Source organism: Salvelinus namaycush, chromosome 33 (genome assembly GCF_016432855.1).
Source record: "Salvelinus namaycush isolate Seneca chromosome 33, SaNama_1.0, whole genome shotgun sequence".
NCBI lineage: Eukaryota > Metazoa > Chordata > Actinopteri > Salmoniformes > Salmonidae > Salvelinus > Salvelinus namaycush.
Window position 1 is genome coordinate 20,807,409 of NC_052339.1, and position 23,889 is coordinate 20,831,297.

At 42.2% G+C, this 23,889-nt stretch overlaps 1 protein-coding gene across 2 annotated transcripts in view; it reads right to left on the reverse strand.

The window, feature by feature from the left end:
• The window catches only part of LOC120027583 (protein AF-10-like), an 87,391-nt gene that overhangs the window by 20,431 nt on the left and 43,071 nt on the right, over positions 1-23,889 (reverse strand). For both annotated transcript variants that reach the window (XM_038972562.1, XM_038972563.1), the window contains one exon: positions 12,649-12,797. In XM_038972562.1, the coding sequence (XP_038828490.1) occupies positions 12,649-12,797 (149 nt within the window). The remainder of the gene's footprint in view (positions 1-12,648; positions 12,798-23,889) is intronic.

Below are 23,889 nucleotides of genomic sequence, written 5' to 3' on the forward strand. Positions count from 1 at the left end.
TATAAAAAATTAAATCCTGCAGGTTACAAAAATACAAAAAAACAGAAAATAAACATTGTAAAAGAAAATGAATTAGTCAGTGTACTGGTAAACAATTGGTTATGATTGGGAAACCAGTTATAAATTTAAACCCTACACAGAAGTGTGCATAGGAGGAACTACCATGTCGGTACAACATTTAAATGACAGAGTAATTCAAATCAAATCACGTGTAGTGATTCACCTTACAGTGAAATGCTTACTTACAGGCTCTAACCAATAGTGCAAAAAAGGTATTAGGTGAACAATAGGTAAGTAAAGAAATAAAACAACAGTAAAAAGACAGGCTATTTACAGTAGCGAGGCTATAAAAGTAGCGAGGCTACATACAGACACTGTTTAGTCAGGCTGATTGAGGTAGTATGTACATGTAGATATGGTTAAAGTGACTATGCATATATGATAAACAGAGAGTAGCAGTAGCGTAAAAGAGGGGTTGGCGGGTGGTGGGTGGGACACAATGCAGATAGCCTGGTTAGCCAATGGGCGGGAGCACTGGTTGGTCGGCCCAATTGAGGTAGTATGTACATGAATGTATAGTTAAAGTGACTATGCATATATGATAAACAGAGAGTAGCAGCAGCGTAAAAAGAGGGGTTGGGGGGGGGGGGGGCACACAATTCAAATAGTCCGGGTAGCCATTTGATTACCTGTTCAGGAGTTTTATGGCGTGGGAGTAAAAACTGTTGAGAAGCCTTTTGGTCCAAGACTTGGCACTCCGGTACTGCTTGCCATGCGGTAGTAGAGAGAACAATCTATGACTGGGGTCTTTGACAATTTTTAGGGCCTTCCTCTGACACCGCCTGGTGTAGAGGTCCTGGATGGCAGGCAGCTTAGCCCCAGTGAGGTATTGGGCCGTACACACTACCCTCTGTAGTGACTTGCTCTCAGAGGCCGAGCAATTGCCGTACCAGGCAGTGATGCAACCAGTCAGGATGCTCTCGATGTTGCAGCTGTAGAACCTTTTGAGGATCTCAGGACCCATGCCAAATCTTTTTAGTTTCTGAGGGGGAATAGGCTTTGTCGTGCCCTCTTCACGACTGTCTTGGTGTGTTTGGACCATTCTAGTTTGTTGTTGATGTGGACACCAAGGAACTTGAAGCTCTCAACCTGCTCCACTACAGCCCCGTCGATGAGAATGGGGGCGTGCTCGGTCCTCCTTTTCCTGTAGTCCACAATCATCTCCTTAGTCTTGGTTACGTTGAGGGATAGGTTGTTATTCTGGCACCACCCGGCCAGGTCTCTGACCTCCTCCCTATAGGCTGTCTCATCGTTGTCGGTGATCAGGCCTACCACTGTTGTGTCGTCTGCAAACTTAATGATGGTGTTGGAGTCGTGCCTGGCCATGCAGTTGTGGGTGAACAGGGAGTACAGGAGGGGACTGAACACGCACCACTGGGGAGCTCCAGTGTTAAGGATCAGCGTGGCAGATGTGTTGCTACCTACCCTCACCACCTGGGGGCGGCCCGTCAGGAAGTCCTGGATCCAGTTGCAGAGGAGGTGTTTAATCCCAGGATCCTTAGCTTAGTGATGAGCTTTGAGGGCACTATGGTGTTGAACGCTGAGCTGTAGTCAATGAATAGCATTCTCACATAAGTGTTCCTTTTGTCCAGGTGGGAAAGGGCAGTGTGGAGTGGAATAGAGATTGCATCATCTGTGGATCTGTTTGGGCGGTATGCAAATTGGAGTGGGTCTAGGATTTCTGGGATAATGGTGTTGATGTGAGCCATTACCAACCTTTCAAAGCACTTCATGGCTACGGACGTGAGTGCTACGGGTCTGTAGTCATTTAGGCAGGTTGTCTTTGTGTTCTTGGGCACAGAGACTATGGTGGTCTGCTTGAAACATGATGGTATTACAGACTCAATCAGGGACATGTTGAAAATGTCAGTGAAGACACCTGCCAGTTGGTCAGCACATGCCCGGAGCACACGTCCTGGTAATCAGTCTGGCCCCGCAGCCTTGTGTATGTTGACCTGTTTAAAGGTCGTACGTCGGCTACGGAGAGCGCGATCACACAGTCGTCCGGAACAGCTGATGATCTCATGCATGCCTCAGTGTTGCTTGCCTCGAAGCGAGCATAGAGTGATTTAGCTCGTCTGGTTCAAATATATTTAGATGGAGAAGAAATTACTCTTTTCAAATTACAAGAAAAGAAGACGTTCCTAACCAAATACTGTTTGCTTTGTGTGTCTGTATTGATGAGAGATTTATATTATGGACGGACGATGGACCCTATCAGCCCGACTGGCTGCACAGTGTGATCGAATAAAGGAACACATATTCTCCAGTAATAAATTGGCAGAAGTTCCAGTATTTTTTCTAATACAAGGTATCAAAACCTTTACCAATTAAAAGGCACAAATAAAATAACTACACTCTGGGGAATTGGGTATCACTACCTTAGAATTATTATTATGATTTTTATTTTATTTAAAATCGGCACATATTAGAGCCGTGAGTGAGTAAATCTAAACACTCTGGCCATGGTCAGGAAGAGGTAAAACTATAGCAAAACCATAGAGGCACTAAAATATGCGCAAGAGTATTCTACCAATTCAGCTCGAATATAGAAAAAAATCGAATTATGGATAAAACTGGGCAGCATTTCCCTGCTGATGGGAAATATGCGAGAGCGGATACAAATGCATTGCTTTAACTAATTATGACAATTTGTTAGTTATGCTATCCTTATGATCCGCATAGCATATCATTACAGCAGTATGTACCGGTAATATATGTTAGCTATGTTAGCTATCTAACGTTCGTTGGCTATTAATACATCAAACTTTCTAGTATATTAACTATATGCCATCTAACTACCCAACATTTATTGACTTGATTATTTACGGCATTCTTAGCTTAGCTAAATGGTATAGTCATTGTGCATTCTCATCGGACATTGTTAATTTGGGTGCTTAGTGAATTCACTCAGGCTATCTGCTCGGATTTCAGAGCACTCATCTGAATGTACCAGAGCGCAGAATAACTGATGAATTTACAAATGCTCAACACCCGTTGAATATGGCCGGTGTCAGTAAATGTCGGGGGAAAATAACGTAAAATTGAACGTAAAATTCAAATTGTTGCCAGCAGCACAGTAAGTCACCAACGCTTTTGAGAACATGGGAAAAGCCATTGGAACACAGGAGTGATGGTTGCTGATAAATAGGCCTGTACGCCTATGTAGATATTCCATTTAAAAAATCAGCCCTTTCCAGCTACAGTAGTCATTTACAACAATAACAATGTCTACACTGTATTTAATTAATGGACAAAAAATGTGGGACATTTCTAAGGGACCCTAAACTTTGGAACGGTAGTGTATATTAGTATGGTTTATTAGTGTAGTGTGTTGGGCTATTGGTCATTCGAAAATTGAGTGTAGAGGGGCACCACTTGTTAAATTTACGACAGGAAAAGTATTATATTTAGTGGTGACACGGGCAGAATCGAAAGCAATACGACTACTACCCGTGTCTTTGAACATGGGACCAGTAACAATGCCCGGATAATTTTACATTGCGATGGATCTAATTTTGGGATAATTGGATAGTTGGATAATTCTTGTGAGAATTAAAACAATCGCTAAAAGGGTGTACATTTAAGGGGGTCTGTGTTGATACAGTATGTAGTGATTTGTTATTTGCGTAAAAAGAGACTAGGAAACTCATGCCAGACATCACCACATTAGTAAACTATTTGGTAGAGCACGGTCACAAGGCATAATATGGGAAAGTACAACCAGTGAAACAAGAGATAACATATTTGGGGGTTTTGATTTCGGAAATCACGAAGCACATTACACCTGATCGAGTAGGAACAAATTATATTTTTTGCACAAACATACACTCCTCGCAGACTCAGGAAAACCCTAGAGGTTTTAATCTTGTGAGACACTTTATTCTGTCTTCCTCTAAAATAGATTTATAGAATTGAGAAAAGGGAGGAGGGGTCACGAGTAGGGTTGCACATTTTGGGGAATATTCAGAGGTGGAAACTTTCCATGGGAATTAACAGGAATATATGGGAATTAATATTAATACCATTTAAATGCAGATGTTTTTTGCATTGGATATATTTACAATAGCATATGGAGACAGAAACACAAACCTTTTACCTCATCATAAGTAGACATAAATGCAAATGATTAAATCCTTCCAATATAATTTTTTTTAAAGAAATTTGTTACGAATTGAACTTTAATTAAATTAGTTGACTTCACATTGGATGATTTTCACTGAACAACAAAAGAAAGGGAATATTGAATGATCTCCAATGATCCATTGCATCTCCCAAAAACGTTTTTAACATGCATCTGAAAAATTATTGTCTAGAAACTAAAGCTTGGTTGTCTCCCTCTCAGGCTTCAATGTCTTCTCCCTTGACCTCCTCAATGTCCACCTCTTGAACATCAGACTCTGAGGCCTCATCTTCACTGTCACTTTCCAACCTTGTTGAGGACGGCTCATTGTCAGGCTCAAAAAGCCTCAAATTTTCCCGGATGGCCACCAATTTTTCAACCCTTGTATTGGTCAGCCTGTTGAGTGCTTTGGTGTGTGTGTTCCCAAACAAGGACCAGTTGCGCTCTGAGGCGGCCGATGGTGGGATTTGGAGGAGGATGGAGGCAACAGGGGAAAGAGCCTCAGATCCACAAAGTCCCTTCCAACAGGTGGCTGATGAGATATGTTGGCATGACTGCCATATTGCATCTCCATCCCAAAGCCTTGCTTGGAAGTGTACTTCGCCAAACTGCCAAGAACCTTACCCTCATCCAGGTCAAGGTGGAGAGACACAGTAGTGATGACACCATAGGCCTTGTTGATCTCTGCACCAGACAGGATGCTCTTGCCAGCATACTTGGGGTCCAACATGTACACTGCAGCGTGTATGGGCTTCAGGCAGAAGTCTTTGCGCTTTCTGATGTATTTCGGAACTGCAGTTTCCTCTGTTTGGAGCAACCGTGAAGTGGGCAGGGCAGTATGGATTTATTCTCTTACATCAGCAAGCAGAGTCTGAAAATCAGACAGGATGGCATTGTCTCCCTCAATCTGTGAAATGGCTACTGCTATAGGTTTCAGGAGTTTCAGGCTGCTTACCACTCTCTCCCAAAATACATCATCCAGGAGGATGCTCTTGATGGGGCTGTCCATATCAGCAGATTGAGATATGGCCATTTCTTGGAGACTCATTCCCCTCCAGGAGACAGTCAAACATGACGTCAACATCACCCCAACAGGTGTTGCTGGGTAGCTTCAATGTGGTGCGCTTATTCTCACTTTGCTTGGTGAGGTAGATTGCTGCTATAACTTATTGCTGCTATAACTTGATGACCCTTCACATACCTAACCATTTTCTTGGCTCTCTTGTAGAGTGTATCCATTGTTTTCAGTGCCATGATATCCTTGAGGAGCAGATTCAATGCATGAGCAGCACAGCCAATGTGATGTGAGGGTAGGACTCCTCCACTTTAGACCAAGCAGCCTTCAAGTTCGCAGCATTGTCTGTCACCAGTGCAAATAACTTCTGTGGTCCAAGGTCATTGACGACTGCCTTCAGCTCATCTGCTGACTGGTGTGTCTGTTGTCCCTTGTGTCTGTGCTCTTGTAGAATACTGGTTGAGGGATGGAGATGTAGTTAATTATTCCTTCCCCACGAACATTTGACCACCCATCAGAGATGATTGCAATACAGTCTGCTTTCTCTATGATTTTCTTGACCTTCACTTGAACTCTGTTGAACTCTGCATCCAGCAAATTAGTAGATAAAGCATGTCTGGCTGGAGGTGTGTATGCTGGGCAAAAAACATTTAGAAATCTCTTCCAATACACATTGCCTGTGAGCATCAGAGGTGAACCAGTTGCATACACAGCTCGAGCAAGACATTTGTTAAGTTAATGTTTTAAGTATCCCTATATTTCTGTTATTACGGGGCTATCACTCAGTCAAGAGTGCGCATGCGCAGGAAGTCTTGTCGTTGTTGGACCTAGCCTGGAGTGTAATGGCTACCTTGTAGTGTGTTCATATAGTAGAGTAAACTTTGTTAAACTGGAACCTTGTCGTTGTGTCATTTCGAGTTAACATTGGTAGCAGAGGATGGCTTCTAACTACAACGTGCCACCTCGCTTCGACGAGAAGAGGTCGTACGAAAGTTGGAAAAATGAACTGGGAATCTGGACACACGTTACTAATCTGGACGCGAAAAAGCAAGCACTTGCGGTGGTATTATCGCTCGAGGGAAGAGCGAGAGATACAGCACTGGAAATATCCGTTGAGGATTTGAACAAGGATGACGGTATGGGAACTTTGATCACAGCACTGGATTCTGTATTTCTCAAAGAAGAGAAAGACCGTGCCTACGAGGCATATTCAAACTTTGACAGTGTTACGAGAGATATTTCGGTTGCAATGGCGGACTACATCATTGATTTCGAACAGAGGTACAATAGAATGCGCAAGTACGACATGGTTCTCCCAGATGCAGTGTTAGGGTTCAAGTTGCTAGACACTGCTTGTCTAGATGGTAGGGAGAAACAGTTGGCTTTGACTGCTTGTACTGTGCTGACTTTTGCATCTATGAAGTCGGCACTAAAAATAATATTTGGTGAGAAGACGTCTGTCGCGCCAATAACAGATGGAATGCAAGTGAGTGACGCAGCATATTACACCGAGCAGCACAGAAAAGGCGCCAACAAGTCACATTCTCAAGACAACCAGAAGAGGGCGCCATTTCCCGGCACAAATCCACTGGACAAATATGGAAGGAGATCGAAATGTGCAATTTGTCAAAGCACTTACCATTGGGTTAAAGACTGTCCTCATAAAAATGAACAAGTTAAACTAACAGAGGAAAATGTAAACACAGAGATAGAGCAGTGTAACATTACACTGTTTTCAAATGAATCTGCTTCTGATACTGAGATTTTTATAGTTGAATCCTTAGGATCTGCTGTGATTGATACTGCATGTACACGGACAGTGTGTGGTGCAAAATGGCTTGATAGCTATGTCAGTGAACTAAATATGAAAGAAGTACAAAATATGATTGACACACCAAGCAACAGAGCTTTCAAATTTGGAGACGGGAGAATTGTCCATTCTACCAAGAGAGTTAAGATACCAGCAAAAATTGGTCAGACTAAGTGTCACATTGAAACAGAGGTGGTCCCTACAGATATCCCCTTACTATTAAGCAAAGCTTCCCTCAAGAAGGCAGAGGCTGTACTAGACATAAAAAATGACAAGGCAGTGATGTTTAAACAACCAGTGACTCTTGAACTTACTACCTCAGGCCACTATTGTGTAAACATTTTAGACAAAGACATCACAGAGTCCATGCAAAAATGAGATTCTGACTGACACAGAGCACATGAAGATTCTGACAGTCACAGAGAACATGAGCACTAAAGAAAAACACAAAGTATTGTTAAAGCTTTACAAACAGTTTGGACATGATACAGTTAACAGACTTCAGAAGTTACTCAGCAGTTCAGGGAATAATGATGATGAGAAGTACGAAACTGGAAACAAAGTGTACTACAAACGAGTTGACTGTCAAGAGTGGAAAGGACCGGGAGTAGTCATTGGTCAAGATGGTGTGGTGATATTTGTGAGGCACGGAGGCATGATTGTCAGGGTGCATCACTCAAGATTGCGGAAAGTAAATGATCAACAAGATAGAGGGGCTGTTGCTGAGAATCAGTCTCCTAATGAAAATGACAAAAAGGACACAGTAACAGACACAAACCTACCAGATGTCGCATCCGATGATATGGACACCGAAACTAACACAGGAAATGGAGCAGAGACCTTCAACCATGCCACAGGTAATACTGTTGAGCGTTCAAATGAGGAAAACATTCAACAGCCACATGTGTTAAGAGAACATGGTTGTTCCAATCTGAAAACTGGACAAACTGTTAAATACACGGACAGAGAAAGTGGTATTCCACATACAGCAACCGTCATTGGACGAGCAGGAAAAGCAAAACACAAGAACTGGTACAACTTGCAGTACTCTGAACCAGTTACACTTTCTGGTACAACAGGGTCAGCTGACCTGCCACTTGTAGATAATATCAGAATTGAACCAATGGAAAATCGAGAAAAACAGAATGACATTCAAAATGATGATGTACTTGAAACAAAGGACGTGTCATTTGACTCAGCTAAGCTAGATGAGCTCAGTAATTGGAGGAAAAATGGAGTGTTTGAGGAAGTCAAAGACATTGGCCAAAAGTGCGTCTCAACAAGGTGGGTGTGTACCCTTAAAGAATCCTTAACTGGAATAGTGCCCAAAGCACGTCTAGTGGCTAGAGGTTTTGAGGAGCTGGCTGCTAAAGAACTCCCAAAAGACTCACCGACATGCGCCTCAGAGTCACTCAGATTGCTGATGTCAGTGATCTGCCAGAAAAAATGGAAACTTAATTCCATAGACATCAAATCTGGATTTTTGCAGGGAACAGAGCTGTCAAGGGACATTCACATCCGACCTCCGCCCGAAGCTAAAAGTGAAGGAACACTGTGGAAAATAAAAAAGTGTGTGTATGGACTGGCAGATGGATCACTCTACTGGTACAACAAAGTCAAGGCAACAATGCTGAATACAGGTGGAAAAATGTCACAAGTGGATCCTGCAGTCTTCTATTGGCTTGATCAAGACTGCAATGTGACTGGAGTACTTGCCTGTCATGTTGATGACTTTATCTGGGGTGGCTCACAGACCTTTGCTTCAACTGTGATTCCACACCTCAAAGCTGTTTTCTAGGTTGGCCGTGAGGAGCATGATCATTTTTGTTATGTTGGCATAGAGTTTATTACAGTTGATGGAAAAATACTGATGCAACAGGAGAGCTATATCAAGAATCTTCAACCTATCCACATGGATTCTTCAAGAGCCGTACAAAGGAATTCCCCTCTGTGGAATTGAAGCTGGTCAATTGAGGTCAAAGATGGGACAAATTTTATGGGCTGTGAGACAGAGTAGACCTGGTTTGATGGTTGCAACTTGGCATCTAACACAAAACACGCCACTGTACAAACCATTCATGAGGCAAACAAAGTTGTTCGTAAACTGAAATCACAACAAGTGACTTTAAAGTTTCAGCATGTTGGAAAAGATGACTCTTTGAAACTAGTTGTCTTCCGTGATGCTTCGCTAGGTTATCACTGGTGGGACAAAACGGCACTTCCTACCTGTAGTTTGTGTCACTGACAACTACTCATTAGTTGATGCTGTGAAGTCAACCAAGTCTGTCACAGAGAAAAGACTTTGCGATTAGCAGCATCAAGGAACTTATTCAAGCACAGAGAATCCAGCGGATTCTGTGGTAGACCACAAAGGAACAGCTTGCTGACTGTCTGACTAAAAAAGGAGCATCCGGTCTTGTGCTCCTACAGGCTCTCGCTCCTACAGGCTCTCAGTAATGGAAAGTGGCAGCTTGAGTAATACAAATAAGAACTGTCACACAACCCATTTGTAATGGGGATCTTGAATAATACTTGGACATTTAACTATGTTGTTGATGTTTTATTTGTCTTTAAAGAAAAGGGGGAGATTGTTAAGTTAATGTTTTAAGTATCCCTATATTTCTGTTATTACGGGGCTATCACTCAGTCAAGAGTGCGCATGCGCAGGAAGTCTTGTCGTTGTTGGACCTAGCCTGGAGTGTAATGGCTACCTTGTAGTGTGTTCATATAGTAGAGTAAACTTTGTTAAACTGGAACCTTGTCGTTGTGTCATTTCGAGTTAACAACATTCATCAGCATTTCTCGGACTACGTTCCTCCATTGAGTCAAAAACACTTCTGATTCCAGGAGGACCATGAGCTGTTGCTATCGATAAGGTGTCGGATTCATAATTTTCACCTCGAATAGAAGTAGAGGGACTTTTGACAGAGGTTTCTTGTTGTGAGCGCTGAGGGAACTTTATGCACTTGGCCAAATGATTCTGCGTCTTTGTTGCATTCTTCACATATGCTTTGGGCACAGTATTTGCAAATGTACACAGCTTTTCTGTGTACAGCTGCAGTGAAATGTCTCCACACATCAGATAGTGCCCGTGGCATTTTCCTGTAAAGATGAGAAAAAAACACGTTAAAAAAACAAATACAATTCCATGTACAGATATTTAAGCAGTTAGATAAAACATTTATCTTACAAAGGAGTTGTTTAAAAATGAAACATGTATTCAAACAGGTGAATTAACACTCAGCAGGCTCAAGCAAGCTAAAACCCACATGGTAGAAAAACTAACAAGCAGAAATTGTTAACAAGTTAGAAATTATTTAAACACACTTTGCTGTAGGCTACTATTTACTAGTTAACAAAAAAAGAATGTATGTCATATAAAATATATTCACCCCACCCAGTATTGTAATCAAAACTTACCAGAAAGCATGTAGTCCTTGGCTCAGACAGTGTAGTAGTTTGGGCTCAATAGCATCTCATTAGTGTGCAAGATCTTGACAATCAGCTGACCATGTGATGGAAGAGTGCACTGCACATGTAATGGAAGAATGCACTGTGCATGCAGAGGGTTGCAATTCCATTGAATTGGGGATAGTTTAACCAAAACATCCCACAAGACCTAGCATTGCCTTGTGTATCCCACAAAAAAAGTTCACTGTTATAAGCTAACTTTTTCTATGAATTTAAGCAAAATTCCCCAAATTCCTGGGCTTAACTCCCATGGAAAATTTCTGACACTTTGCAACCCTAGTCACGAGTAATTAAAGTGGCCTCCCGGTGAACAGAAGTTATCATGTTTGTTCTGACTGTAATTTCAAACCTTTTGTTCACCTGGTAAAGTAAACGTTAGACAGAAAGATAGAGGTAGAGTATGATGGTGATTGAGAGGGCTTCTGAGTTAAAGGAAACAGATGTGTAGACTAGTGAAGGTAACAAAGGGAATGGGAAGTTAATTGGAAAGTAAGAATTTAGAATTTGAATTGTTTGGACTGATTAAGATTGACCAAAGTGAAAGGCCAGCATCCTGGGGTTGCCTCTTCACTGTTGACGTTGAGACTGGTGTTTTGCGGGTACTATTTAATGAAGATGCCAGTTGAGGACTTGTGAGGCGTCTTGGCATTCTCTCAACCAGCTTCATGAGGTAGACACCTGGAATGCATTTCAATTAACGTGTGAAATTTGTGTGAAATTTCTTTCCTTCTTAATGCGTTTGAGCTAATCAGTTGTGTTGTGACAAGGTAGGCTTGGTTTATAGAAGATAGCTCTATTTGGTAAAAGACCAAGTCCATATTATTTCAAGAACAGCTGAAATAAGCAAAGTGAAATGGCAGTCCATCATTATATCAAGAAATGAAGGTCAGTGAATCCAGAAAATGTCAAGAACTTTGAAAGTTTCTTCAAGTGCAGTCGCAAAAACCATTAAGCTCTATGATGAAACTGGCTCTCATGAGGACTGCCACAGGCAAGGAAGACCCAGAGTTACCTCTGCTGCAGAGGACAAGTTCATTTGAGTTACCAGCCTCAGAAATTGCAGCCCAAATAAATGCTTCACAGAGTTCAAGAAACAGACATCTCAAGAGCAACTGTTCAGAGGAGACTGCGTGAATCAGGCCTTCATGGTCGAATTGCTGCAAAGAAACCACTACTAAAGGACACCAATAATAAGAAGAGACTTGCTTAGGCCAAGAAACATAAGCAATGGACATCAGTGGAAATCTGTCCTTTGGTCTGATGAGTCCAAATGTCAGATTTTTGGTTCCAACTGCCGTGTCTTTGTGAGACGCAGAGTAGGTGGACGGATGATCTCCACGTGTGTGGTTCCCACCGTGAAGCATGGAGGAGGTGTGATGGTGTTTTGCTGGTGACACGGTCAGTCACCAGCATGGCTACCACAGCATTCTGCAGCGATACACCATTCCATCTGGTTTGCACTTAGTGGGACTATCATTTGTTTTTCAACAAGACAATGACCCAAAACACACCTCCAGGTTGTGTAGGGGCTATTTGACTAAGAAGGAGAGTGATAGAGTGCTGTATCAGATGACCTGGCCTCCACAATCACCCGACCTGAACCCAATTGAGATGGTTTGGGATGAGTTAGACCGCAGACCGAAGGAAAAGCAGCCAACAAGTGCTCAGCATATGTGGGAACTCCTTCAAGACTGTTGGAAAAGCATTCCTCATGAAGCTGGTTGAGAGAATGTCAAGAGTGTGGAAACTTGTCATCAAGGCAAAGGGTGGCTACTTTGAAGAATCTCAAATATATTTAGATTGTTTAACACTTTTTTTGTTACTACATGATTCCATATGTGTTATTTCATAGTTTTGATGTCTTCACTATTATTATACAATGTAGAAAATTGTACAAATAAAGAAAAACCCTTGAATGAGTAGGTGAGTCCAAACTTTTGACTGGTACTCTATATATGTTCAGCTATTCAAAAGGTTATCGCTGCCATTTGGCTGCCCAATAAACCATCATCCAAAATGCCAAGATCGTTACAGCCCTGAGAACTCCTCTCTCATCCTTTTCTAAACCTATTTGAACTTAATATAACTAGTAGGTATCTGACATTAATGTTGATCTGACTCTGTTCAGCACGGGCCTAGTCTGTGTCTGTGGTGTGTTTATGTACTCACATGGGGGGAGACCGTGTTGATCATGGGGGCTGTGACAGTGAAGGGACTGGGAGGAGCTAGGGAGGCCATCGGCTGTTGCAACTCAGAGTTAGCTCCACTCATAGGAGCAGGTCCCACCCCTGACGACACGTCACAACTGGAGAACGCACCTACAAGGAGAGACATCACCGTCATCAACATAACTTTTATTATCATCCTTTTTCATAATCATGAAATTAAACTCATCTTCATTGTCTCGTGTTTATATGAGTTGTGTGCAGTACAGTAGTGAGTGTGTGTATGGTACCATGAACGAGTGGGCTGAACCAAATCAACAACAAACACATTCTCACACATGTACACCAGGGCAACTAGATTCAGCCGCAGGCTGGTTTTTGTCAGAGTAGATAGTTAGGGGGCCGGAACAAAATTGTAATAATTTGTACACTGCAAATTGATCACAACTTAGGTGAAAAAGTGACTGCCTTTGAAAATAAATAATTTCATACCTAAAGTAGATTGAGACAATCAGTCTCTTTTTATGCGTGTGAATACATGGGAACAGATTTCCTAAATAAAAAATTGCCTTTAGCTGAAAACTAAAAACTATGGGCCGAATTTGGCCCACAGTCGCCTGTTGCCGACCCCTGCTGTACACAAACACACAACTACATATTAAAAACACACAGTGGATGGAGGCCTGTCCTGCCACTGACCCAGAATAACAAGCAGAAATCTGATGACTCACACATTGTTCTATCACACACATACACACAGCTTTTCATACTGGGGGAAAGGGGGGGAAGCTCCATTCATATTCATGTACCTCCCCCATCACATGCCTTCTATCTGTTAAGTTGTTGCTGCTGCTGTTTTACTGATTTCACACACACACACACACACACACACACCACACACACACACACACACACACACACCCCCCCTTAACCGGTATAAACTCTGCCCCTGCCCCTTCGTGACCCCTAGGGAGGGGGGAGTAGGGAGGAGTGAGAGGCCCACCTCACCCTACAAAAGGCTGAATGGCTGTGGGCAGCACATATTCACTAGAGGAACAAGAGTGCTTTGTGCATGAGAGTGCAAGATGGAGAACGAAGGAAAACGAGAGATCATGTACTGCAGAAACTCCAAGACTACTCCTCAGGTCATACAAACACAATAGAACACATCTCCTAACCTACACAATATTGTTGACAAGACAATCCACAATTACCAGATATTAATGTTAAAATCAGACAAAACTGACTAAATTACGCTACTTAATCTGATGCCATCATAAATTATATACAAATCTAACATTAGTAATAAGCCAGTCTTGTAATTAAAAATGGGGTAGAGATTGCTACCCTTACCCTTTTGCTACGCCTAGCCTACATATATCCATATCCCAAAGCTAGCCTCCATTTACCACTGGGCCAATACATCAACGGTGGGGTTACATTTATCATGTCAACACAGGAATACATGTAGTGAATATGCTTTTATGGACCTTAGTTAATCATCAACAACACAGAATAAAGGATGGATGGGTGTGTGTTCACGTTTTACTATACTTGTGAGTATACACAAGTAGGCTCCTTAACAGCTTCTACCCCCAAGCCATAAGACTGCTGAACAATTAATCAAATGTCCACCGGACTATCTACATTGACCCCCACATTGAATTTGTACACGGCTGCTACTCGCTGTTTATTATCTATGCATAGTCACTTTACCCCTACCTACATGTACAAATTACCTCGACTAACCTGTACCCCGCACATTGACTCGGTACCGGTACCCTCTGTATATAGTCTCGTTATTGTGATTTTATTGTGTTACTTTTGATATTTTTTACTTTAGTCTAGTTGGTAAATATTTTCTTAACTCTTCTTGAACTGAACTGTTGTTTAAGGGCTTGTAAGTAAGCATTTCACAGTAAGGTCTACACTTGTTGTATTCGGCGCATGTGACAAATAAAGTTTGATTTGATTTGAGTAACAGAATTCCTCACAAGAATAGTAAAGCAACTATTTTGCCGGTCCTCACTTGTTAAAAAACAATTTTAGGCTATGGGCTAGGTTTAGGAGTTAGGGTTAAGGAGAGCAGTCCTCACAAGTATAGTAAGACATAGCTCTGTGTGAGTGTGGACCAGCCCCATTAGCTCAGCTGCATTGGCGTAGGACTGTCCAATCGGGAATCAATCAAAGTGATCAATAAGGACTTACCAACATCACCCTTCCTCACCCCCTCCATATATCCCCCCTGGAAACCCCTCAACCCCTAGTAACCCCCTCAAGCCAGGGACCCACCACGTCTCAGCCTTCAATAACATGTGTGTGTGTGTCAGGGTTTGCGTAAGGAAAATACAGCGCCGGACAACGTGAGAAATTTACCGGACCCATATGCATTGGGTACATAACCCATTAGGGCTTCCACCCACGGTGATCAGAAGATTATGAAAATGCATCTTAACAGAACATGCAACACATGTAATGAGGCAGCCAATAAAACATCATTTTCAAACATTTGCCAAAATGCAATGTGGGAAAAGTCCATTCTGAATAGCGCACCTGGGAAAACGGCATTCTGAATAGCGCACCTGGGAAAACGGCATTCTGAATAGCGCACCTGGGAAAACGGCATTCTGAATAGCGCACCTGGGAAAACGGCATTCTGAATAGCGCACCTGGGAAAACGGCATTCTGAATAGCGCACCTGGGAAAACACACCATTCTAAACAGTGCACCTGATAGAAGTTCCATATATGACAGAGATGAACATTTATGTTAGAAACTTAGAAAGAGGAGGAACCCAAAGATGCAACAACTAGGACGGGTTGCTAATATGACTAGGATTCTGCCCGTGGCTTCTGGACAACAAAATAAAGTTGATATCAGGGCATACAATTAACACCCGCCAAAATCGGGTAGATTTAGCCATCGGCGGGTAAGAATGTCTATTTCACCAGTCACTTTAGCGCATGGTCAACTTGCAGGGCCCTACAGTGCGAGCATTTCATTCGCAAATAAAAATTGTCAAAAGTCAAGCATAAGCACATTAGTTAGAAAAATACTGCAGTAGCTTTATTTCTGCTGTTTTGTTTCATAGCTGCTAATTGCACAAATAAATTATAATCCTATGTCCCACCTCGCGCAACAACACAGCCTGGCAGGGGAGCTGAGCTCACTGAGTGAAGTGCTGATGAATTCATTTTTGGAGGCGCTGTGCACAGGCATAAAAGTTGGTCTAATTTGACTTTGTCCTCATGTTTCTTGGCTATTTACATTGTTTTGTTCACAAGCTCGGATGTTTTTCAAAATGTTAGTTTGAGTTTGCTGCTTCAACTGATAGCGAAGAGACGCCCTAGTCAGATCCCAAATCTCTCTCATATCGCCCTGTTACCACGGTAACCTCCCACCCTTAAAGGGGCAGTTGAACATTTTGGCTCTGATATTTTGATTAAAAGACTGAGGTCACAAAAAAATGTAAATGAAGTTCAACAATATACCACATTACTTCCTACTAATACATGTCTTGTTATAGAAACATTACAAAGCATGGTCATCTGTTTTATTTATTATTTGTTTTGTTAAAAGTAATTATGGCAAAAAAATATTTGGGCTGGTAGATTTTTTTCATCTACCTGCCACAGTGACTGGTGGACCAAAAAGTACATTTTAGGCCCTGGTTGATGAAAACAAATAGAACAGGAGATAAATAGTGGTCCAATAGGGAAGTAAATGGAAATACATATGCCAAAATTATATAATTACTCCTGTCTATACACAAAGAAAGAAAATACTTCAAAATACTTCACCAGAAAGCATAACAGCCTGAGAGGAATCAAGGATCATTAGTTTCTTTTAAATTATTGAGTTGCGACTAAGTGAAAAGCATAAAACGTGTGAAGGTAATGTGTCTTGAGTATAATTTAAAATGTTGAGACAAGAAGGGGAAGGGAAGGGTGTGTCAAATATATAGGCGAGTCTCTCCAGAATGGCTCAGCTGTCTCCCGCCAATTCTTGCCCATTCATTGTTTCATTTTTATTTATTTTTTATTTTTTACATCAATTCCCCTTTACATGTCACTAGTAGTAAATGTAACGTTAATTCCCATTATTTGGTTACATTCATTTCTGTTAATGCCTGTATTAGTGAGTCATTTACCTTTCTCATTCTCGGAGTGGAACGCTGGTGAGCTGGTGAGCTCGCATTAGTAGACAACTTTTGAGATTTATTTTAATTTCTATGATTAACCACGTGACAATGATTTTGAGAAACTAAAACATTATTGAAATGAAACTGTTCCACGACAATGCGCATATAAAAATCATAACTGGCACAAAGAACAGTAGAAATGGTAGGAACAATTTTAAGCTTCCCCAACATGAAACTCACGTGATGCCTATGAATAACTGCCTCCACGTTTCCATGGTCGGAGTTTGCCTATAGGCTACTAGATAAATACAAGGATCAACTTTGATAGTCCGTGTAGCCATTTTGTTATCTATTTAGCAGTCTTATGGCTTGGGGATAGAAACTGTTCAGGAGCCTGTTGTGTCAGACTTGATCCACCGGTACCACATTCCGTGCGGAAGAAAAGAGAATAGTCTATAGCTTGGGTGGCTGGAGTCCTTAACAATTTTCCGGGCCTTCCTTTCACACCGCCTGATATAGAGGTCCTGGATTGCAGGGAGCTCGGCCCAGTGATGTACTTGACTGTCTGCATCACCCTCTGTAGCGCCATGTGATCGAAGGCGGTGCTGTTGCCATACCAAGCAGTGATGCAGCTAGTCGAAATGCTCTCAATGGTGCAGCTGCAGAACCTTTGAGGATTTGAGGCCCCATGCCAAACTTGTTCAACCTTCTGAGAGGGAAGAGGCGCTGTCACGCCTTCTTCACAACTGTGCGTGTGAACCATTTTCACTACTTAGTGATTTGGACCCAGGAGAACTTGAAGCTATCGACCCACTACACTGCAGCCCCATCGATGTGGATGGGGGCTTGCATGCCCCCCGCTTCCTGTAGTCTACGGTCAACTCCTTGATCTTACTGTCGTTGAGGGTGAACAGGGAGTACAGGAGCGGACAAAGCACAAATACCCCTGTGGGACAATGAGAGGTTTAAAATGACTGAATATGTCTGCCAGATCATCCAGTCCTCTGGTTTCGGTGAGGGCCCTCATCGCACGGTATGGTGTTATTGTTGAAGCGTGCATAAAATGTGTAGAGTTTGTCTGGTAGAGAGGGTCTGGGTATTCTTTTGTAATCTGTAATGGACTGTAGCCCCTGCCACATGGGATGGGCTTCGGAGCCTGCGTAAATATGACTCCACTTTATTCCTATATTGTCCTTTTGCCCATTTGATGACTCTGCAGAGGTCGTAGCCAACTTCCTGTACTTGTTCCTATTCTCAGTAGTTGCATCAGGGTTGTCTGTGATGGCCCAGTGTGCGGTAGCCCTGTCCTTTACCGTAGCACCAACCTCGGTCTTAATCCAGGGTTTTTGATTGGAGAAGCAGCGAACCTTCACAGTAGGGACAACGTCACCGATGCATTTCCTTATGAAGCCGGTGACGGAGGTGGTTAGCACGTCGATGTTATCAGGGGAGTCTTGGAACATATTCCAATCAGAGCTAGCAAACCGACCCGTGGCATAATCTGATTCATTTCTTAATGGCACGAGTCACAGGTGCTTCCCGTTTGAGCTTCTGCCTGTAAACAGGAAGCAGGAGTACGGAGTCATGATATGATTTTCAGAATGGTGGAAAAGGTAGGCCCTTCTTTGCTTGCTTGAGAGGCAAAGGAGACTTGTTGATGGAAGTTTGGAAATGAGTTTAAATGATGACAAACTAAAATCGGCGTCAATATTACCACTGCGCTCGAGTCATTACACCAATTGTTGTTGATGAAGAGGCCCGCGCCTCCCCTTCCTCTACTGTCCTGTCCACTCGGTGAATGGAGAATCCATCCAGTTGGATAGCCATTGTCCAAAAGCCATGCTTCAGAAAAGCAGAGAATATTGCAGTTTAGAGAGTCCCGTTGTTAGCAAATCCGCGTTCGAACGTTATCCATCTTACTATCAAGTGACCAATAGAATGGAGGGAAGAGGTGGTCGGTTTTCCCTTCGCCTTAATCCTGGCAGGATTCCCCCTTTCTTGCCACAAATGCCAGTGTTTCCTCTTGGATACCCAGAAAATTGGGTCGGAATTACAGAAAGAGCCCAGGGCAGATGAGTCAAAGTCGGAATTGGGGTAACTGCTGATCTTATGTTCAAAAGTTCCTGTTGGTTATAAGAAATTATAGAAGATACATTTTGTGAATATAAAGTACAAATAAACGCCAAAATAATCACCAAATAGCAAAGATGGGTCAGAGCTTGCGGTTTCAATTACCAGTTGAGAAATAAAAATAGCTATTTTTAAATCATGCACCAAACCGTTTTTTAACACGATTGCATTTAGAATGGTTGTGCAATGAATGGGTTTATAAAAGCATATGTTTTACTCCAGCAACAATCATCTGATAAGCTGCAGTAGAAATCCAGCTCAAAATTGGCTCTGTATGCTGTGCGTGTGATAGTTGTTTTGGAAAAATAAAATGCATGATGACTAACGAAAATACACAGGCCAATTTAATTCCACAAAATTATACACATTAATAACTTCTTACGGCTGAGATCCCGTTAACGGGATCGACTTGACAATAGCTAGTGAAAGTGCAGGGTGCCAAATTCAAACAACAGAAATCTCATAATTAAAATTCCTCAAACATACAAGTATTTTACACCATTTTAAAGATAAACTTGTTAATCCCACCACAGAGTCCGATTTCAAAAAGGCTTTACGACGAAAGCACACCATCTGATTATGTTAGGCCAGTACCTAGTCACAGAAAAACACAACCATTTTTCCAGCCAAAGAGAGGAGTCACAAAAAGCAGAAATAGAGATAAAATGAATCACTAACCTTTGATGATCTTCATAGTCATAGGACTTCATGTTACACAATACATGTATGTTTTGTTCGATAAAGTTCATATTTATATCCCAAAATCTTAGTTTGTATTGGCGTGTTATGTTCAGTAATGTTTTGCCTCCAAAACATCCTGTGATTTTGCAGAGAGCCACATCAAATTACAGAAAAACTCATAATAAACATTGATAAAAGATACAAGTGTTTTACATGGAACTTTAGATAAACTTCTCCTTAATGCAACCGCTGTGTCAGACTTCAAAAAAACTTTACGGAAAAAGCACACCATGCAATAATCTGAGTACGGCACTCAGACACAAAAACAAGCCATACAGGTACCCGCCATGTTGTGGAGTCAACAGAAGTCAGAAATAGCATTATAAATATTCACTTACCTTTGATGATTTTCATTAGAATGCACTCCCGGGAATCCCAGTTCCAGAATAAATGTTTGTTTTGTTCGATAAAGTCCATAATTTATGTCCAAATACCTCCTTTTTGTTCGCGCGTTTAGTTCAAAAATCCAAATTCATGACGCGCAGGCCAGACGAAAAGTAAAACAATTCCATTACAGTTCGTAGAAACATGTCAAACGATGTATAGAATCAATCTTTAGGATGTTTTTAACATAAATCTTCAATAATGTTTCAACCGGAGAATTCCTTTGTCTGTAGAAATGCAATGGAACACAGCTAACTCTCACGAGGTGTGCCTGAGTGAGCTCGTGGCACTCTGCCAGACCTCTGACTCAATCAGCTCTCATTCCCTCATCCTTCACAGTAGAAGCCTGAAACAAGGTTCTAAAGACTATTGACATCTAGTGGAAGCCTTAGGAAGTGCAATATGACCCCATAGACACTGTATATTGGATAGGCAATGACTTGAAAAACAACAAACCTTAGATTTCCCACTTCCTGGTTGGATTTTTTTCTCAGGTTTTTGCCTGCCATATGACTTTGTTATACTCTCAGATATCATTCAAACAGTTTTAGAAACTTCAGAGTGTTTTCTATCCAAATCTACTACTAATATGCATATCTTAGCTTCTGGGCCTGAGTAGCAGGCAGTTTACTCTGGGCACCTTATTCATCCAAGCTACTCAAAACTGCCCCCAGCCATAAGAAGTTAACCTATAGACCGATAAGCATGATGGTGAAATGTATTAGCATCGACTGGTATTTCCATTTTTTTTCTTCCGGTCATTTTGGCCGCAGCAGTTCTACTTAACGGCTTACATTTGTTTTGCCAGCTAATGGAAACCCTGGTGTGTGTGTGGTTGTCTCCAGTAATCAGGTCTCTCCAGGAGAAATGTATGCAGGTTTAGAGAGGGTTAAGCAAGGGAGAAATACTACTACACTGATCCGCAGCAAACATCAGATCAGACGGCTGGAGTCCTGCCTGTACTGCAAAACATGAAGACCACTTTAACCCAAGCTGCCCTCCCGATGACATTAACCAGCACTGATTAACCTCAACCCACACACACCCTCTGTACTATCAAACATTAACTCAGCCCAAATCTAACCCCCATTTCACCTCCATCCATCAAACACTCACGTTCACACACACAATCATTGAATTAAAACAAAAAGAGAGTATGCCTATAGTGAGAAGCCTTCAAGGCAGGGTTCCAGACTGACCACTAAGCCACATTGAGACCCTGTGACTTGGCTGTGCAATTTTTAAAAATGTATTGGTCGCATCGGTGCGGGCTTCACATTCATTCACCTCACTCAAAACGTCCTAATTTTTAGGAGACTAAAATCATGATTTGGTCACACAGTGAAGTACATCACCCTCATGATTCCTGTAATGAAAGAGTCTTCCTGCTGCTGTGTTGAGTGAGCCACTCTCTCCTTTCCCGGGAGGAAGAAGTGTTCTGATTGTATAACATTTTTTCATCCAATTGCTGGGAACACACAGCTATCCTGTTGTCACAGATGGAGAGAGGATATTCTCAGTTTCTGTAGATATACTTTTTATTTCTCAACTCTCAAATATGAGCTCAATAGCAACTAATCAAAACAAATTTGATTTGTTACATTATTTGTAAAAAAACAGGTGTAGGCTAACAGTGAAATACTTACTAGCGGGCCCTTCCCAACAATGCAGCGTAAAGAGAGAAATAACACGAGGAACAAATACAATAAATAATGATAACATGGCTATATACACACACAGAGTACCAGTACCGAGTCCATGTGCAGGGGTACGAGGTAATTGAGCTAGATATGTAGATATAGGTAGGGATAGTGACTAGGTAACGGGATAGATAATAAACAGTTACAGCAGCGTATGTAACAAGTCAAAAGAGTTAGTGCAAAGAGGGTAAAATGCAGATCGTTAAATAGTTAACCAATAGCTACCCGGACTAACTATGTAGCAGTTTTATGGCTTGGGGGTAGAAACGGTTCAAGGTCCTGTTGGTTCCTAACTTGGTGCATTGGTACTGCTTACAGTGCAGTAGCAGAGAGAACAGTCTATGACTTGGGTGGCTATAATCTTTGACAATTTTTAGGGCCCTTCTCTGACACCGCCTGGTTTAGAGGTCCTGGATGTCAGGGAGCTCAGCCCCAGTGATGTACTGAGCCGTAGGCACAACCCTCTGTAGCGCCTTGTGGTCGGATGCCAAGCAGTTGCCATAACAAGTGGTGATGCAGCCAGTCAAGATGCTCTCAGTTGTGCAGCTGTATAACTTTTTGAGGATCTGAGGGTCCATGACAAATCTTTTCAGCCTCCAGAGGGGGAAAAGGCGTTGTCGTGCCCTCTTCGCGACTGTGTTGGTGTGTGTGTGGACCATGATCATTCCTTAGTGATGGTGAAACCGATGATCCTAAAGCTCTCGACCTGTTCCACTACCGCCCCGTCGATGTGGATGAGGGCGCGATCGGCCCTCTGTTTCCTTTAGTCCTCAATCAGCTCCTTTGTCTTGTTGACGCTGAGGGAGAGGTTGTTGTCCAGGCAGTCTCTGACCTCCTCACTGTAGGCAGTCCCATCGTCGTCGGTGATCAGGCCTAACTCTGTTACGTCGTCTGCAAACTAAATGGTGTTGGAGTAGTGTGAGGCCACACAGTCGTGGGTGAACAGGGAGTACAGGAAAGGACTAAGCACGCACCCGAGGGTCCCCCGTGTTGAGGGTTAGCGTGATAGATGCGTTGTTGCCTTCCCTCACCACCTGGAGGCGGCCCATCAGGAGGTCCAGGATACAGTTGCAGAGGAAAGATGTTTAATCCCAGGGTCCTTAGCTTAGTGATGAGCTTGGAGGGCACTATGGTGTTGAATGCTGAACTGTAGTTAATAAACCACATTCTCACGTAGGTGTTCCTTTTGTCCAGGTGGGAAAGGGCAGTATGGAGTGCAATAGAGATTGTGTCATCTGTGGATCTGTTGGGGCATTATGTCAAGGTTACCTTGGCGTTCTTGACCACAGGGACTATGGTGGTCTGCTTGAAACATATGGGTATTACAGACTGGGTCAGGGAGAGGTTGAAAATGTCAGTGAAGACTGGTCAGCGCATACTCAGAGTATGCGTCCTGGTAATCCTTCTTGTGAATGTTAACCTGTTTAAAAGGCGTTACTCACATCTGCTACGCAGAGCGTGATCACACAGTCATCTAGAACAGCTGCTGCTCTCATGCATGGTTGAGTGTTGCTAGCCTCCAAGCAAGCATAGAAGGTATTTACCTCATCTGGTAGGCTTGTGTCACTGAAAACCTTGCGAATGGGTTTCCTTTTGTAATCCGTGATTGTTTGCAAGCCCTGCCATATCCGACGAGTGTCAGAGCTGGTGTGTAGGATTTGATCTTGGTCCAGTATTGACGCTTTGCCTGTTTGATGGTTCGCCGGAGGGCATAGCTGGATTTCTTATAAACTTTGATATTGGAAGCACACATAATGCGCATTGCATAGGCCTCATTGGGCGGTAGGCTACAACTGCAACGTTATTTTTGGACATTAAAATGTACTGTTATATTAATACATGGCTACTATCAATCAATGGGTATTATCTTTAGAGTTAGTTTCCACTTATTTAGGCGATGAATTACCCCCAAATAAAGTAGCCTACGATATTATGGCACAAAAAGATGCATGCAAATTCACCTTTATTGAAATTGTATTTATTTTCAAGTTTAATTTTTTTTTTTTGTATATCTGAAGCCCTATTTTAACAGTAAAATATAACAATAGTACAGTCTACTCAAAATGCATTACAATCACTGGATTAGGTTGCACATTAAAATACTTTGAATCACAACATCATAAGATGATGAAACAACTTATTTCTTCAA